The sequence below is a fragment of the Anabas testudineus genome, chromosome 6, assembly GCF_900324465.2.
Source record: "Anabas testudineus chromosome 6, fAnaTes1.2, whole genome shotgun sequence".
NCBI lineage: Eukaryota > Metazoa > Chordata > Actinopteri > Anabantiformes > Anabantidae > Anabas > Anabas testudineus.
The window spans coordinates 24,257,793-24,273,964 of NC_046615.1; the positions used below are offsets into that span (position 1 = coordinate 24,257,793).

Consider the following 16,172-nt stretch of genomic DNA (forward strand, 5'->3'; position numbering starts at 1 on the left):
TCTGTGTAAACAAATGTTCTTTTTTAATGTTAAATAACTAGAACAGGTCTGTATGTTAAAAAGCGGCTGTAATTATATTTACACTTTTAATCCCGTCTCTTCAAAACTCGGCAGGTAAAATTACCAACCAGTGTGCGCATGTGCGAAAGCAGCGTTTCCTGTGTCCGCTCTGGTTGTTTTGATTGAACAGCTGTTAAAACGATCAGAAGCTAAAACCGTGTTCATCTTTATATTAACACCAACAGCTCCATAAACCCACGGACACGGGACCCGGTCGTAGTTTAACTTAGTCCCACAGACAGTTCAGGAGCTGCAGCCGCAGGTGAGTTCAGGCTTTTACTGACTCACTAACTCGGTAAATGTAGAAGTCGTATCATTGTTTTCTATTAACAGAAACAGACAAATGATTAATATTATTATTCTATTCATGAATGTATTTATATTTCTACAGAGAAACACTCAACTCAAACTCAACTGTCTCTTAAAAAAGGTTTAAATCTGTTCATATAATGAAAACGAACATCAGAACAACATGTGCTGGTTTTTAAGAACTTCATTAACATCACTTGAACCCACGTGTTTACTTCACGGTGCCTGTTGTTCTGTACTTTATTTTATTATATTAAATGAATCTAACCTATTTTTTTGGGATATTCACAGAACATAAATGTAACGTGGCTCGATGGCGAATCCTCTGAGGACTGAAGTGGTTCGACTTTATAAAAATGTGAGTCTTTTCATTTTGAACCATTAACATTTCTTTTAAATGTTCTCGTACGTACATGATGCTGATGAAACAAACGTAAGTTCACTGCTTTCAGATACTGAAATATGTGAAACACACTGTACAATATATTACTGCAGTACTTCAGCGAATATGTAACTCGAGGTGTGTTCATACAATAGTCATGGGAGGTGCAATCTTCAATACTCTGTAACTATGTATAATCAGATGCTTTGTTTGTTAAATATCTTCTTGTCCTCGTCTCTGTTCCCTCTGCTGAGTTTCCCCTCTGTCGGATTAATAAATCTTAAAATACTCCAAGTACCAAATAAAGAGAAATTCAAGTATCTGAAACACGTTGGACTGATTGTCTAACTCCTGCACGTCCTCAGCTCCTCTACCTCGGGCGGGAGTACCCCAGAGGAGGCGACTACTTCAGAGACCGACTGAGAGCGGCGTTCGCCAAGAACAGAGCGGTCCAGGACCCGGAGAAGATCAAGGAGATGATCGCTCGAGGGGAGTACGTGGCCAGAGAGCTGGAGGCTCTGTACTACCTGAGGAAATACAGAGCCATGAAGAAACGCTACTATGAGGAATAAAACACCTGCAGAGACTGTTCTCACCTGTCCTAATGTGAGAGGACAGCTGAAGAAGACGCACACGAAATATAGGAGGAAACATTTATTTAACTGGAATGATCTGAGTTCACGATTTAAATAAAAGTATGAAAGAAAAAACATGACTTTTCCTTCATCAAACAAAATTCTTAAAGTAGAAAACAATAGCAGCACAGAGGTCAGAGGGTCGGGGGGGCGAGGGAGTCCCCGTCAGCCAGGTTCGCTCTGCAGATGGGACAGGTGGTGTTGTCCTGTTGGGGAAGGGGGGGCACGTATAATCAGCTATTGATTGGATTTGTGTGTAATCTATCACACACATCATGAACTGAGCTGTCGTCAGTCTCAGGTAATCAAACGTTTGGTGAACAAGATGGACGAGTGTGTGAGCAGTTACCTTTAACCATCGATCAATACACTGGACGTGGTAGTCATGGAAACACGGCAACATCCTCAGCTTCTCCCCATCAGTGTAGTCGCAGAAACATATCTGACACCTGTCAATCAATCAATCAATCAATTCATCAATCGGCAGGAATCAGAGATGAAGACTCGCCAACATTACATCAACAAACACTGAGCTCCGGATCAGACCAGCTGCTCCGACTTACTGCGTGTTCCCGGCGCTGTTGGATGACTGGAAGAATTTGGTGGGAAACCGCTGGATTTCCCTCCGAGTCAACTTCTTGGACACGACGGCACCTTGACGCTCCTCAAACTCCAGAAGAGCCTGAAACACGAGCAGAGGAAAGGTTGTTCTCTTCATGATTCAGGAAAATCGATAGATGCAGATGTGAGTTAATCATTTGGGGATGATCACACGATGAATCACACGACGAGTCTCTTGCTCTAGTGATCGTCCTCCTCACCTCATAGTCATTTCCCTGAAGATCTTCTGAAAAGTCGAGCAGGGAGTTTCTCCGTCTGCCTCGTCCACGTCTTCTGTGTTGACCCATCAGATCTGCACAAACACACTTCATCAGTCGTTAAACCCTCAACTGGGATCTGGACCACAAACAAACAACTGCGTCTGGATCTGATCGGATCCAGTTCTGTCATCACTCACTGGAAGAAAGTCCTAACCTCATGTAGTAAATACCACAAAGTAGAAGTACTGCTTTTCAAATAATTTCCAGTGTGACAGTGTGAATATCCAGTTTTCAGTTGCATCATAATTAATGAAATGACTTCTGATGGATTATTCAGTGACCTGTTGTATAAAAACAAGTTTCCACCAACTGATTCCTCTGTCCTGTCTCCAGAAACCTGCTAGCCCAGGATTTAAAACCGGCACAGTGAAACACACATTCTGTGAACTCACCATCTTCAAAGGCGACAGGAGGAGAGATGGCAGCCAGCACATGAGACATCCAGCTGCGCTCCATGTACGGATAATACTGCAGAGATTTAACTTGAGTTTAAACACTGACTCAAAGTAAATCATCTTTACAGACACACAGCATATCAAAGACCTTCTGTTTAATGAATGAGTTAGCGTCTCTTTTTTGAGTGGTGATAGAGTCTGAATGAATGTAAGAACCAAATGATACAAGTAAAAGTGCTTGGAAAACATTCAGTAAAAGTTCATTTTAAACGTCAAGTGAACATGAGTGTCTCTCACCCTCGGATGGTTCTGCTGCAGCTGTTGAAGATGATGACGGTGGCGCTGATGTATGCTGTGCGACTCGGCCTCCTCTCGGTCAAACTGGGCCTGAACGATCAAAAACATTTTCACTCAGTTCACTCTGCACAGGTGAGATGTTTGTGCTGAACGCTGCAGGTGAGGTTTCCGACCTGAAGGTTTCGGGCTAACGCTTCATCTTCCTCCATCTGTGCTGAGCGGATTACAGCCTCCTCATCGTCACTGATGATGATCTGCTCTGCTGCTTTTTGGACAACAGAAAATAAAATCACTTCACAGTACATAATAAAAACTATTCCTAATAATATTTGCAGATATGTAGATGAACACACTCTGCTGTTTTATTTTGATAGTGATTATGTGACATCCAGCTGTATAAATTATTTGTAATTACTATAACACCTGTGTGGCAGAGATTTACAGTACATTTTTACACCATACTGTGCCCTCACCTGTTGAGGTATTTCCTTGTTCACCATTCAGCCATCTCCTCTCTTCTGCTGTCAGGAAGGACAGAGAATCAGAGCTAGGTTGGGGCGAATGTGATGCAGAAGCCGTCGTCATGCTTTGACTCCTCCTCTGGCTGAGAAAGCTGTTATTAGCTTCTATCGTGGAGCCCGTCACAGTGAGAGCTACCCCCTCTACTTCCCCCTCTGATACTGGTGTGAGGTAGGATGATGATGAAGAAGATGAGGAAGAACAGGATGTTGTGGAGAGCGGCACTTCCAGCAATGTGTCCAGAGGCAAAGCCAGTGATGAAGCAGGAACAAAGCCGACATTCTGCTCTCCCATCACTGCTGCCAGCCGCCTGCGTTTGGATTTACGCGAACAACCTCGTTCACTGCCAGTGGGAAGTTCTAGGTGTCCTGGAGACCCTGCAACAGCCACCTGATGAAAGAAACGCACAGCGGTCAACCTCCAACAGGACAACACACCCATTCTGTGATCATCAGAAAAGATTGCTGTGGTTGCAAACTCACAGTCTCCTCTGTGACACGACCACGTCTCCTCCGCTTTCCAAGCTGCGGACTGAACCAAGCAAACAGATGTTAACATTAAATCGACAAATTGTTTAGTCAAAGAAATATTTGCAGGAAATATATGGGCTTTAAATAAAGTTCAACTTTACGATAACAGACTGGAAGAAAATGTGAACGTGAAAGTAAATTCAACCCTGCAGCAAACAGACATCGACAACAATCCCCTCATGAATTGTTACTCCACTGTTAGCTTTCATTAATTAAAAAAAAAAAAAGAGAACCCCCGGTATCAGCTGTAAATATTCTGCTTTGTTGCTGTGTGACAGCCAGTGGCAGCGGACATTTTACAAAGACGAAGAATGGATTCCACTTCATGTCAGTCAAGGGGTTGAACAACAGGCCAATAGGCCTCAGCATCACTGAAAATTTGTGCAGTTTCGTTTACTACAATAATCAAAAGGAAATCTTCAGGATGAACTACTGAAGTTTTAGCACCTAGAATAAAGGCTGACTGCATTTTCTGACACACTGAACAACCCTGGACTGATTACGGTGTCACAATCCAGATCATACTAGACACAAAGTTACCTGGGAGTTTCAGGGACGATGATGGACAGGTCATGATAGAGAAGGTCCGCAGGGTCGAGCAGGCAGCCTCGGTTCAGACCTCCAGGACTGTCCGATTCGGACGAGCAGGGACTGGCTGCTAACGTCTCATCCATGGCCTCATCCAGCACTGTGGACCCCGACTGTATAATCACCTCAGGTCCACTCTCATATGAACCAGGTACCGACAACTCACCTGATACTGAGTGCGGTTGGTTTTCACGTTAACCTGTGAACATATTTACATAACGTTACTGCAACGAATGGCTGGCTAATGTTACGATTTCAACATAATTAATATTCAATTTAAGGTTAATACAACGAATGTAGTATTTAACCGTGACAGACACAAATAATTCTAACCTGACACCGGAAAACTTCAGCAACCCACTTAAAACCTGCTCGTTTAGCAAACATCAAACATCACATCGCTAGCTGAATTAGCGGTAACTTAGCTAACGACTAATTAGAACGACTAATAAAACACACGACGACGAATCGATGCAGCTAGAGTCCCTGAACATCACCAAAGATGAAGACAACACACACGATCTGCCAACTCACCGAACCGTCGTCTGGTAACGGACCCTGTGCCGATGAGGAGACACCGGAAGTCAACGATGTCTCAAAAACGGGTATTTCCGGTGCCACATTGAAAACTGCGCCGTGTTGATCTGATCGGTTCCACTTTTGGTGAAGAGAAAAGTCAAACAAAAGAAGCAGTAGGAGAGATGTCAACTGCACAAGAGACAGTCAGAGAGCACGTTGCTAAAATAAAAACACAACAGCAGATTCCTTAGAGCGTGTTGTATTTAGTCCATTTAAAGTGGAAGTTAACTACGTTTTAAATTCTAAATCATCTAAGATGTCTGGAAGTTGAGTCAAGCCGACTGGACTTGCTCGTTAGGCTGAAACGTTTCGCTACTCATCCAAGACGTTCAAATATTGGACAAAGAGGACAAGTGGTTTGAGAGAGAGGTGAGGGAAGCCTTGCATGTACAAACACCCCTCACTCTACAGAGGTGGAGCCTTGAACCTGTCTTTTATTTATCATACTGCTCTTTCATCTATCCCAGAAAGATCAGAACCAGTTCACACCTGCACCAGGCTGGACACACTTAACGCGATAGAGGGGTCGGCAGAGGTGTGACTATTACATCCTTCACATCCTCCTGTTGAGTCAAGCGGTGGAGTGAAACCAAACCTGGAGGATAAATTCATGTCTCTAACCAACTATCTTCAGACTGAAGCAGCGACTGAGTAGCAAAACATTTCAACCTAACAAAAGGAAGTCCAGTTGCCATGACTCAACTTCCAGATAACGTCACCTGGACGACTGAGAATCTTCACCAACATTACAGTAGATGGTTAAAATGAATAAAGGCTTTCAGAACACATTTTAAAAACTAACCATGTATCTGCACATTCATCATCCTCAGGGTCCTCTACCTGTAGAAAATTAATGTGACTGGACATAAATTAGATCTGTGCATATACAGAAAGGCCCCATAATTCACACTGCACGTCAGGACAAAAACCAAGACGTGACGTCTAAGAACTCTGTACTCAGAGTGTTCACACTGACATTTAGTAGTGTAGGGCATTAAAAACATTTCTAAAGATGTGACTGTTCCCAGGTTCACAGTGGTCTCAATAGATATACAACAAAAAGCATCTGGAGCAATCAGGACTGTTTCTGTTGGCCGATCTAGCCAAGCTAAGCAAGACGCTTTTGTTCAGGGAGGTGACTGAGAACCCAACAGTCGCACTAACGGGTGCAGATTCAGTCACCTTCAGAGATGGTACAACCTGATCGGGTGGTTAAACAGAACAGAGCCTGCTGGAGCAAAGCTCATATGTCTGGTCTTTTTATAGTTTTTAAATCTACAGCAGAATGAGTTGTTGAATGAACTGTTCATCAACACGTGCAGCTGCTGAGACCAGTAAGGGGCCTTACTCATACAACTAAATCTAAATTTGTAAAAGCCTGTGTAAGACAGAGAGACCACAGGGAGCTGCAGAGATCTTATACAGTTCATACCTCAGTGGGTTGAAGCCTATACCACCTAAATAGGCAGATGGTCATAATGTTCTGGCTGTAAACTTCAATAATCCCCGCAAGGGAAATTCAGGTAATTTCAGATTAAAATCAGATTTAATCTCTATTTAGTCAGAAAACTCCCACTGTGGAGTCGCAATAATATTCTAACTAAACTGTTGTCAAAACAATTCTGCGTTTGTGAATTATACATAAATCTTCGTTATAACTAAACACAACTGGTACCACAGACTGTAAAATGAAACCATTCACAAAACTGGGAACTACAAAAAGGATCTTATTTATTTTTTACCTGCTCACAGAAATGATTTTCTGCTTTGTATTTGGATCATCACCATCCTCCACTAAGTTAAACTGCAATTTATGTAAAGTATTTTCTCTAAAGATATGTCTGTTTCTAATTAACTGTTTGTCAGGTATTTTCATGACGCTAAAACAGACATACTCCAACATTTGAATGACTCTCATGAAATAAAGATACAGCAGTAGAAGCTGCTGCTGTTTCACTGCAGAGGAAACAATGAGAGGCAGAACAAACAATCCACAAGTCAAAAAGTCAAGAAACAGAAAACTGCAGAACATGAACTGCTTTAGACACAAGGTTTGTAACCATGACAACCCCAACAACCCGTTGTCGTAGTAACAGCAGGTTAGAACAGCATGGACTGCAGCGACTTGCGTACTGTGGCCATCTCCTGCTGTTGCTATGGAAACACACAACATTAAGGTTAGCACACTATTTATCTGCAACATGTTTATGTTTGACTGCTGTTTATCATTTCGATTTCACTTCAGTCATTTTATTTGACTAAGTGATGTTTCAAAATGATGTAATCTTGGCTAAACAAGCACTTTTACTGTGATTGACAAACTACAGTAAAAATAATTCTGAAATATTATATTTAATATTAATGTTTGTAATATTAATATTTTTACTCTGCATCCCTTGAATATATACACATACACACCACATCCACCCTGTATTTGTTCTGCTTTATTGTATCTGAGGATATAGATTTGAGAGCTAAAACCAGCATTGTTTGCACAGCTAATAATAATTATATAATTTAATTTAGTCAGACAGAATCAAAATAAGAGATTGTATTTTACAGTCTACTTTGACTCAAACTCAAACAACAGAGCTCACCGTGTCCATGAGGATCTTCTTCTGCAGTGTGGCCATCTCCTTTCTCAGCTCTTGTTGTGCCCCCTGCATGAAGGCCTCATGGCTCTTCTCCATTTCCTCCATGTTCTGGACAAAACATATGAGGAGGTTTGGATCAGTAGGGCTGCCGAATTTACAGACAGACGTTTTTAAAATAACATACAAAAATGTTTTGTAAGAAATAATAGTAACTGCTACAGGAGAGAAAATATATTTAAGCATTTTACATTTATGTTTTTATATTTTTAAGGAAACTGAAACAAGCGCCTGTTAAGCCTCTTTCGTACCTGCTGATGTCCTGTGTACAGTACGTAAAATGTAAATGTAAAATCTTTAGGTTGACATGTTCGTTTCTGGACACTTTTGATCTCTTTCAGTGGGAGACTGACAGGTTATAGAACTAAAACACAAAGGCCTCACTTTCACAAAGTGCTCATACAGTTCTCTGACAGTCTTCAGCTTCTGGTTCTGCACGACTCTGGCCTGCTGCAGGATCTTCTGCTGCTGTCTGAAGAGATTCTATGGAGAGAACAATTCACACTAACATACGCTATACTCTAACAATTCTCAGTCTTCTTTTTGAGATACGAAATGCAGGTTTACTTAAGCTTCCTGGCCACACGTCGAAGTGTCCCTGGACAAGACACTGAACGCCTCCAAGGGCATTAATAAAGTACCACTTATTATTATTTACCACAGATGTTCTGAGATACCTTACCCATCTCTCTACTCTTGCGTGCTTAAATAGCAGCTTCTTTTTACATTACATCCTTACGTTTGGGGGCTTTTAAGGAAAAAAAAATGTAAATCCCAACCACTGTCCACAAAAAAGCAGCACTAGAAACCACAGAGCATTAACCCTGCTACCCTTTTTAAACAAACAACAAAGCAAGTGAACTGACATTGAGCTTCTCCTCCTGCTCCTCAGCTCGCTGGGCTTCAGTCTCCCATTGCTGCAGCGCTGTGGAGACCTGCTGAGAGTACTGTTGAGTAATCTTCTGCCTGCAAAAAACACAGAAACAAAATTTTAAATGTTATTCTCAATAGAATATATAAATTCAGAAACTATCAACTGAAAATCTTGTTATTCCCCTTTTTTATTATCAAGCAATCCCCCTGCTTATAAACGTACAGTTTAACTGATAAGATGAAGACTATCAGTTATTTTTCAACAAATGAAATGGTTGACTATTAACATGAGTAAAGGTTAATTTTGGCTACATGATCATTTAATTGACTCATTCCTTCCTCCTCATTGACTTGACTTCATACTCAGATCAACAGTTTCATCAAAGTTTCTTTAAGTTTGTGGTTTTCCTGTATTGTTAGAAAGAGAAAGTAAAACCTCTGGCTGTGATAATTGTTCCAGAGCTGCTCCAGTTTGTGTTGGCTTCCCTTCATATAGTTCTTTGTCAGACTCTCTAGCCGTTTCTTCTTGGCCTGCATCACCTTGCTGATATCAGCTTGAAGGAAAGAAGTATAAATTTCATATTGTTGCTGGGTGTGGAAAAAAAGGAAGATGTGTTAATACTGTACAAAGGGACTATAAATACTGTATGTATTCAGTATTTAATACTGAATGATTAGTTAATCAGCCCTACTAACTAACTAACCCTAGACACCCACTGGTAAAAGGACTGCTTACCTCCAAATCTCTCCAACATGGACTGTACCTCATTTCTGGAGAGAAGTGAAAAAAGAGAAAGTTACTTTCATAAAGTTGTGAAAAGTAATACTTAAACAAGTACAGATACGAACTTACATTTTCCGTTATTTTATACTATATTCCACAACTTACTTTTGAATTTTTAGAGATTGTACATAAACACAATCAAAAATAAGCTAGCTAATGATCCATACAGAGATTAAATTTACATTTAGTCATCTGAATCAAAAGCAACTTATAAGTGGATAAGATGTTGTGGATGAGATTTATTTAAAATTAAGAATGAGGCTGCTGAGCTTCTTTCACCACTGAATTGAAAAACTATGTACTGGATTCGATATTGGAGTTATTAGTTATTAGATGCCTGTGTTTACAATAAGTCAAACAGAACTAGCTAGTGCTGTTTAAGTCGTTCCAAGCAGAACTGATTCATGAGGAATATACTAACACTGACAAAGTGATTTTAGTCACAGTACTACTACATTTAGCCAATACTAGCTCTGAAATGTTTTAAGTAGTACTCTCACAGCATTCATTTGTTTTCATATACTAATGATACCACTAAATATTGCAGGAATACACAGTACTAATACTTTAACTTACCCGACAGCACAGTTAGCTTCCTCCACTTCAAAGTCCTCTGCAGGTCTTTTCTTTGCCAGCTTGTCCACTATAGGAGTTTCATCTTCGGGTAACAGTCAGATGAAAACTTACTGTCCATTTCCAAGTTAGACATGTTTGAACAGATAAGAGCAGCTCATGTCAGCGTTAAACCCAACGAACTAGCACTAGTTAGCTCAACTCACCTCCTCTAACATCGTCTTCTGAACCACTCAGCTCTTTCTTTTTATCTTCTTGAGTAAACTCAAAGACCTTCTTATCTGATTTTTCCTCAAGGTGTTTTTTCCTAAGCTGTTTTCTCCCTGTTGCCATTCTTCCAACCTGCTCTTCCTGCATTAATTTGGTTATCTAACCTGAAACTTAGCAGCTTTGCTAACGTTAGCGTTAGTTACACCCTGCTAACAGCGGCTAGTGTTAGCTTTCACAGCTAATAGGTCACGATATTGTTCAGTAACGTTAACAAACCGACGCAACGCGACCTTTGGTAACTATTAAAATTAAACGGAAGTCCGTTCTGGTTTATGGCTCCACTTTAGGAGTGGGTTTAGACCCAGAAGGTTTATTAAAACTGAAAATTAACTGAGCTAAGCTAACCTAGCTAGCGTCGTCGAATTGCGTCTTGACTCCCGCCAGAACAGTGTCGCTGGTGCCAGATTTGACAAAAAGCCGTAAATTAACCTAAATATGAATCTAGAATTCAATTAAATTCTTATTAAATCATATTAAAGTATAAATATTAGTTGGTTAATAAAAGTCCTCACTTTTATGAAATGATGTAAACTATGAAAACCCGCGTGTAACCATTGAATTAATCAGCAGTCGATTATATAAAGTCCCTTTTTAAAGCTTTTGCAGGTTTTTGGGGAAAATCTAGCTAATTATCTGTTATTGATTAATTATTATATTGACTATTAATTAACTAGAAAGCATGGACAGAATAGAAACTATGAACATGTACATAAATCAAAGTCAACCTAAGTTCAACTGGGTGGAAAACTGACCGATTTGGCAACATCGACCGAAACCGTGCAGAGAGTGTTTTTATTCATTTATTTAGAAATAAATCCAAAATTGAAATTAATATAATGATCATTTCTGTTCAAACGTTCAATGATGAAGCGTTGTTTAGTCACATTACATGTTGTTTTACATCTTTGCGTACTGAACATAGAGAATTAGTTTCTTCACCTTCAAATTTGTAAAAATGCTATTTTAGGATTTCCCCAAAAACCAACATGTACCAGAAATGTTCATTAAAACTACTCAGTTGACAGAAAATCACTTAGGAGTTATTAGGAATTAAATAAATATGGATGAAATTATTTGACCTTGCCTATGATGTACCTGGTGTGCCAATTACTTTATTGATCAAGTCTTAAAACTAGACCATGAGAATGGAGGAATCACCATTAATGCTATTATTCTAAATGTACAAATTTATAAAAAATCTAATTAGGTACATTAAGAAATGATCTGAAGAAAAAAATGTGGGACTTTTGGGCACCTGGGCAGTTGCCATTCTGATAATCCTGCCTTGACTGTTTAGTCCAGTTCAGACAAATTAGCACAGCTACTGAGAATCACATGAAAGAACACTGTATGTGTACTAATTAGTCCAGGTGGGGCAAACCCTGGTCCTCCGAGCCACTGTCCTACTGGTTTTCCAACCGTCATATATTAATATTGGATTTAGGCAATCATTAATCACATGAGAACATAAAGTCCACTGGCTAAAAAACATGTTAACAAGTCAGAAAACAATCATTCTCGCAAATATTCAAAGGCAGATCTTGTTTCTCCTGTAAGTGCATCAGCCTTATGGTACAGTATAAAAGGTCAGCTAGGAGGTTAGCTTGGCTCTTTTGGTCTTCAGATTTTTATTATATCAAATATCAAACTTTTCTTCACAGATACAATGTCCGTTCTCTTCGTATTCCTCTCTTGTCACCACCATCTCATCGTAGTCTGGGTGGTGGGCCAGCAGTTTCCCTCCTTCCCACGAATAACAGATAGGACTGTAAAATAAGTAAACATTTAATTATACTAAACATCAGAAAAAGCTGAAATTATCCTGCACCCACTGTAAATACACTACAGCTAAAGCTGCAGGAACCTCTCCTTTACTTGTCTAATTGGTTTTAACAACTTACTTTGCAGGAAGCAGGACTGACACAGGGAGGTGGGCCGGAACGAGGGATCGAAGCTCTGCCTCCAGACGCTCTCTGAACCCTGGTAACAACGTGTTTCCTCCAGTCAGGACAATGTTCTGGTAGAAGTGGGGCTGCATCTCTGTCGGCAAATATCGTTAAGTTTAGATTCTCAGATGCACACATATACAATGTGGTAATCATAGGTGAACATGACTGTTTTCACATCACAGCTGGAATGGCATATATTAGATTTTTTGTGTGTGATGCAAACATATGCAATCAGCTGTGTACTGCGTTGGGCTATAACCCAGAAAACACAGACCTTCTGGCAGTGACTGGATAGAGTGGACAATGGCCTCTGGGATGCCCATCTCTTGGATGCCGATGTCTGAAGGGTGAAAGAGAATCTCAGGAACAGCAAAACGCTCGTTGGCCAACCTCAGGATCTGCTCTCCTGTCTTATATTTTCCACTGAAGACCATCTCCTCTCGAGGCTGGTGGACAGAAAAATGACAGAGAAATTGTTCATGAAAAAAGGAGCAGCTCCACACGTACCTCTGTAACAAGAACTCACAATGATAACACTGAAACCTTTAAGGTTTATTCACCTTGCAGAAGCCCTTTTTGATGGAGCTGAAATCTGGGAGAACATAATCCCTCATCACAGTGTTCTCCTCTCCCTTCATCCTGAGAACACAACACAGAGACAACAGACATTTTATCAGGCATTTCCTAAGAAAACACTCCACAAGTTATAAACAATATATGACCTGTGAACTTTGAAACCAAATGTCATAACTTCTTAAACTGAGGAAAAACTGGAAATGGAGGCAAAATATATAGAGTCTCACTGCAGATCAAAAACTGCTAACAAAAATAAATCACTGAGCATTTCACAGAACCCACAGTCTTCATAAAAAACAGGAAAACTAGTTAGTGTGCCAGTCAGTTGCTAACTAATGGATGAGTCCAGGTTCAATAAGCACACCGGATTATTCTTAAAATTAAAGACTATACTCAGACTGAAATATGTTGTTATATACATGTTTCTGCGATGTCTCTTACTGTGCAATCTCCATGTCCATGTAAAACTGCTGGGAAACGTAGCAGACATCTTCTTTTACCTGGTTGATCACATGAGTTTCATCCATGACATGTAACTGGCTGAAAGGAAGGAGAGAGATTTTATTATTATTATTATTATTATTATTAGGATGGATTTTCTTAAAATCTGGTTTATCCAAATTCTACCAGAACCACTGCACTATCAACAGATTTGAAAGGTAAAGCAGGTGATGTTCTATATTTGTGAGATTTTTTTTCTTTATTATAAAAAAAGAGTGCTCATCTTTTTTTTCTTTTTTTTAACAGCTCCAAAGGCCAAGAGATGTTTATAGAAGTGCATAAAATGTTGCCACTTTAATAACAATGCATCAAACACCCAAAGAGAACCACAGGAGAAGGCAGAGCAGCTGCACACTGGGTTTACAGCCATTGCATAAGCCACCAATTTTTCCATGAGAGACAATAACAATATGTTTTCAGAATTTTTTACTTTGATGATGTGTTTTATGTAACTTTATCACACGCAGAATGTAAGTAACCAAGTATGTTTACTGTGCTTTCTATTAGGTGATTTACCAGTGGACCAAACTGACCCCCAAAGACTCAAATTTATACGTGGAGGCCATCAGGTAAAACCAGTAAAACCAATAAAACCAATCTTACCGATAGGAAATTATCTCCTTCAAATGGTTGGTCAGCAGCTTCCCTCCTACATTGATTCTAAAGACAAAATCAACCAGCAGGGTGTTAGCTTGCTGTTGTCAGCACTGCCAGTACTGCTGCAGGATAATGACCTCTGACCTGCGGATGCCCTCCTTCATTTTCCTACTGCGGCAGTATGGAGAGATATGGGTGAAGGAGAATCCAGTGTCGACCACCAAGCAGCAGAGCTCCGAGGGTTTGTTGTGGAAGTAGTGGTGTGCGCTGAGAAAGCCCGCTGGGTTAACACAGATACAGGAGAGTTTCAACACTAATCTAATGACCCCTGACCAGGACAATAACATTACTACTCTCAGGAACAGACACTGCCACACATGTTAATACACAGACATATTCTCTCATTCATTAACTCACTTCAGTTTTATTTTTATAGCACATTTCATACACGGTAGCAACTCTAAATGCTTCACCTCCACATAAGCAAAATCCCTCACACAAAATGTCAAATGTGAACTTTGTCTCAGTGGGCTTTACAAACTGCTTCGCAATGAGCAGCTTGGGACCCATTCAAAATACACGATGCTGTGTGAAATTTAGAGCATTTCCTCACATCCTACCATTCTAATGTCTTCATACCATTCACCAAGTCTGAGGATAGTTTTTTCTGAAATGTCCAGATTGACTCACTATTTGTCCTGAGAGCCGATTGGAACTGGTACTCCTCAAACAGGATCTCATTCATCGACTCCTGAATGGAAGTGAAGTTGAAGTATGGCTCTGTGATAATGATGCTGGTGTCTGCAAATTCCACCTATAACCCAAAAACACAAATATTCCCAGAGAAGTGGATGAGAAGATCAAATTATATTAAAATAAAAAGTAATTTAAAAATATTATCTACATTTTGAGAAGAACAACCCAGACATGGCTCAGTTAGGAAGTGACACTGTGAACAAAAGTGAAGCAACTTAAACCTTGAACATTTCTTTTCCAAACAGATGATCCCACACTTTTCTCTGGACGTCCCAATTGACCAGATAACCCTGAAAAGAAAGAACAGGAGAGAGCACATGATAAAGAATCTGAACTCATTAAATACCAGTCCATATGTGGCCTGATGTTCTGTGCAACATGTGGTTACAGTCCCTAACCTTCTGGAAGGGGAGAATATAAAAGAGACCGGAAGGATCTTTGATCTCATCAAGCTGATTGGCTGTGAAGGTTTTTAATCTGGATGTCTTGGAGCGAAACTGGCAGTTTGGGATGACACTGCAGGAGAAAGAGAGAAAGACGATTACAGTTTGAAAGCTTTTATGATCTTGTGACTATATGCTAAAGGCTTTCTGTCGTACTCACTAAGTTAACTGTAGGACTTTTTTAAGTTAAATTCTTCTTAAATGTTACTGGTATTATAATAATTTGGTTTGTTAATGTGCCAAACTTCAGAGCATTGAGCCCCCATTCTTGATTTTAAGTGATGCTCTAGGTTAGTTGACGAAAACATTAAACCGACAGTTTTTAAAATAGAGTTTGGTGTTAACTTCAAGTCTTCTCCAACAGAACCGGTGCTGTCTCAGTGGACAATGTCTGTTATGTATATTCCATATATATATATATATATATATATATGTATATGTATGTGTGTATATACGAGTATATTTTATGTTAGGTATATCAGCGAGGATTTAAAATCGGCGTGTTTTATACAAAATAATACTTCCTAGTTATTATTTGTGACCTTCCTTTTATTGTTAGCAGGTATATTAGCTTTCCTGCTAAAACAATACGACTTACCTGACTTTTTCCTGACTGTATCCTATTTTCGCCGTGTAGGCTCCGTTGTCCAGAACTAACGTGGCCATTTTACAAATTAATCAATTATTGAGTAATGAATCTTTATTTTACTTTTAATGAAAAACCACACATTACTACACTTCCACTGAAACAGGGCACCGCCATTACTAGTGCGTCTTCTTCATCCGCCAATCAAATCTTCTTAAATTCTGTCTTCGTCACAAGTAACCGTCTGAGGCAACCAATCATCACATCTTCGGCTGCCGTTTCTTTATGTCCATTGGCGGTTGTTACAGCCAATCAGATACAAGGATTAGACTCCTCTTGCAACAGTGTTCGGGTAGAAACAAGTCTCTCATTTAGTTCCTCTCTCCCATAAAATCTGTTAAATTGAAAGTTTTGGAATATTAACATCAACATTCAGCC

At 39.8% G+C, this 16,172-nt stretch overlaps 4 protein-coding genes across 6 annotated transcripts; 1 reads left to right on the forward strand and 3 right to left on the reverse strand.

The window, feature by feature from the left end:
* The first annotated feature begins 105 nt into the window (after nt 1–105).
* On the forward strand, nt 106–1,349 carry lyrm5b (LYR motif containing 5b). Its single transcript, XM_026365677.1, has 3 exons — nt 106–322; nt 661–727; nt 1,117–1,349. Exons 2-3 carry the CDS (start codon nt 683–685, stop codon nt 1,321–1,323), a joined length of 252 nt encoding a protein of 83 aa, XP_026221462.1. The 5' UTR covers nt 106–322; nt 661–682; the 3' UTR covers nt 1,324–1,349.
* Nucleotides 1,350–1,392: 43 nt separating this feature from the next.
* On the reverse strand, nt 1,393–5,272 carry si:ch211-59o9.10 (uncharacterized protein LOC561841 homolog). Its single transcript, XM_026365676.1, has 11 exons — nt 5,131–5,272; nt 4,549–4,795; nt 3,961–4,009; nt 3,433–3,868; nt 3,133–3,224; nt 2,960–3,049; nt 2,660–2,735; nt 2,208–2,299; nt 1,950–2,068; nt 1,736–1,835; nt 1,393–1,592 (listed from the first exon to the last, which is right to left on the reverse strand). Exons 2-11 carry the CDS (start codon nt 4,680–4,682, stop codon nt 1,521–1,523), a joined length of 1,260 nt encoding a protein of 419 aa, XP_026221461.1. The 5' UTR covers nt 4,683–4,795; nt 5,131–5,272; the 3' UTR covers nt 1,393–1,520.
* An 866-nt stretch (nt 5,273–6,138) lies between these two features.
* On the reverse strand, nt 6,139–10,711 carry sycp3 (synaptonemal complex protein 3). Of its 3 annotated transcripts, none has more exons than XM_026365905.1 (8): nt 10,263–10,711; nt 10,060–10,141; nt 9,436–9,470; nt 9,136–9,253; nt 8,693–8,792; nt 8,230–8,309; nt 7,773–7,877; nt 6,139–7,329 (listed from the first exon to the last, which is right to left on the reverse strand). In XM_026365905.1, exons 1-7 carry the CDS (start codon nt 10,411–10,413, stop codon nt 7,817–7,819), a joined length of 627 nt encoding a protein of 208 aa, XP_026221690.1. In that variant the 5' UTR covers nt 10,414–10,711; the 3' UTR covers nt 6,139–7,329; nt 7,773–7,816. The 3 variants fall into 3 exon arrangements, with proteins under 3 accessions (XP_026221690.1, XP_026221689.1, XP_026221688.1); XM_026365903.1 differs by having other exon boundaries at nt 6,143–7,329; nt 8,211–8,309; XM_026365904.1 differs by lacking the exon at nt 8,230–8,309.
* A 1,224-nt stretch (nt 10,712–11,935) lies between these two features.
* Nucleotides 11,936–16,103, reverse strand: actr6 (actin related protein 6). The gene is made up of 11 exons (XM_026364900.1): nt 15,747–16,103; nt 15,104–15,221; nt 14,927–14,995; nt 14,640–14,763; nt 14,094–14,229; nt 13,956–14,012; nt 13,293–13,391; nt 12,836–12,914; nt 12,550–12,721; nt 12,228–12,366; nt 11,936–12,092 (listed from the first exon to the last, which is right to left on the reverse strand). Exons 1-11 carry the CDS (start codon nt 15,812–15,814, stop codon nt 11,963–11,965), a joined length of 1,191 nt encoding a protein of 396 aa, XP_026220685.1. The 5' UTR covers nt 15,815–16,103; the 3' UTR covers nt 11,936–11,962.
* Nucleotides 16,104–16,172: the final 69 nt, after the last annotated feature.

What these genes read in the sequence shown, in the direction of transcription:
- lyrm5b (XM_026365677.1), top strand. Translation starts at nt 683, where the DNA reads ATGGCGAATCCTCTGAGGACTGAAGTGGTTCGACTTTATAAAAAT. An exon ending in TGGTTCGACTTTATAAAAAT is followed by an intron (nt 728 to 1,116) that starts GTGAGTCTTTTC and finishes GCACGTCCTCAG; the next exon opens with CTCCTCTACCTCGGGCGGGA.
- si:ch211-59o9.10 (XM_026365676.1), bottom strand. Translation starts at nt 4,682, where the DNA reads ATGGATGAGACGTTAGCAGCCAGTCCCTGCTCGTCCGAATCGGACAGT. An exon ending in CGTTAGCCCGAAACCTTCAG is followed by an intron (nt 3,050 to 3,132) that starts GTCGGAAACCTC and finishes TTGATCGTTCAG; the next exon opens with GCCCAGTTTGACCGAGAGGA. An exon ending in AACAGCGCCGGGAACACGCA is followed by an intron (nt 1,836 to 1,949) that starts GTAAGTCGGAGC and finishes ATTGATTGACAG; the next exon opens with GTGTCAGATATGTTTCTGCG.
- sycp3 (XM_026365903.1), bottom strand. Translation starts at nt 10,413, where the DNA reads ATGCAGGAAGAGCAGGTTGGAAGAATGGCAACAGGGAGAAAACAGCTT. An exon ending in CATGTTGGAGAGATTTGGAG is followed by an intron (nt 9,254 to 9,435) that starts GTAAGCAGTCCT and finishes CTTTCCTTCAAG; the next exon opens with CTGATATCAGCAAGGTGATG. An exon ending in AACAATTATCACAGCCAGAG is followed by an intron (nt 8,793 to 9,135) that starts GTTTTACTTTCT and finishes TGTTTTTTGCAG; the next exon opens with GCAGAAGATTACTCAACAGT.
- actr6 (XM_026364900.1), bottom strand. Translation starts at nt 15,814, where the DNA reads ATGGCCACGTTAGTTCTGGACAACGGAGCCTACACGGCGAAAATAGGA. An exon ending in TACAGTCAGGAAAAAGTCAG is followed by an intron (nt 15,222 to 15,746) that starts GTAAGTCGTATT and finishes TTTCTCCTGCAG; the next exon opens with TGTCATCCCAAACTGCCAGT. An exon ending in ATATTCTCCCCTTCCAGAAG is followed by an intron (nt 14,996 to 15,103) that starts GTTAGGGACTGT and finishes CTTTCTTTTCAG; the next exon opens with GGTTATCTGGTCAATTGGGA.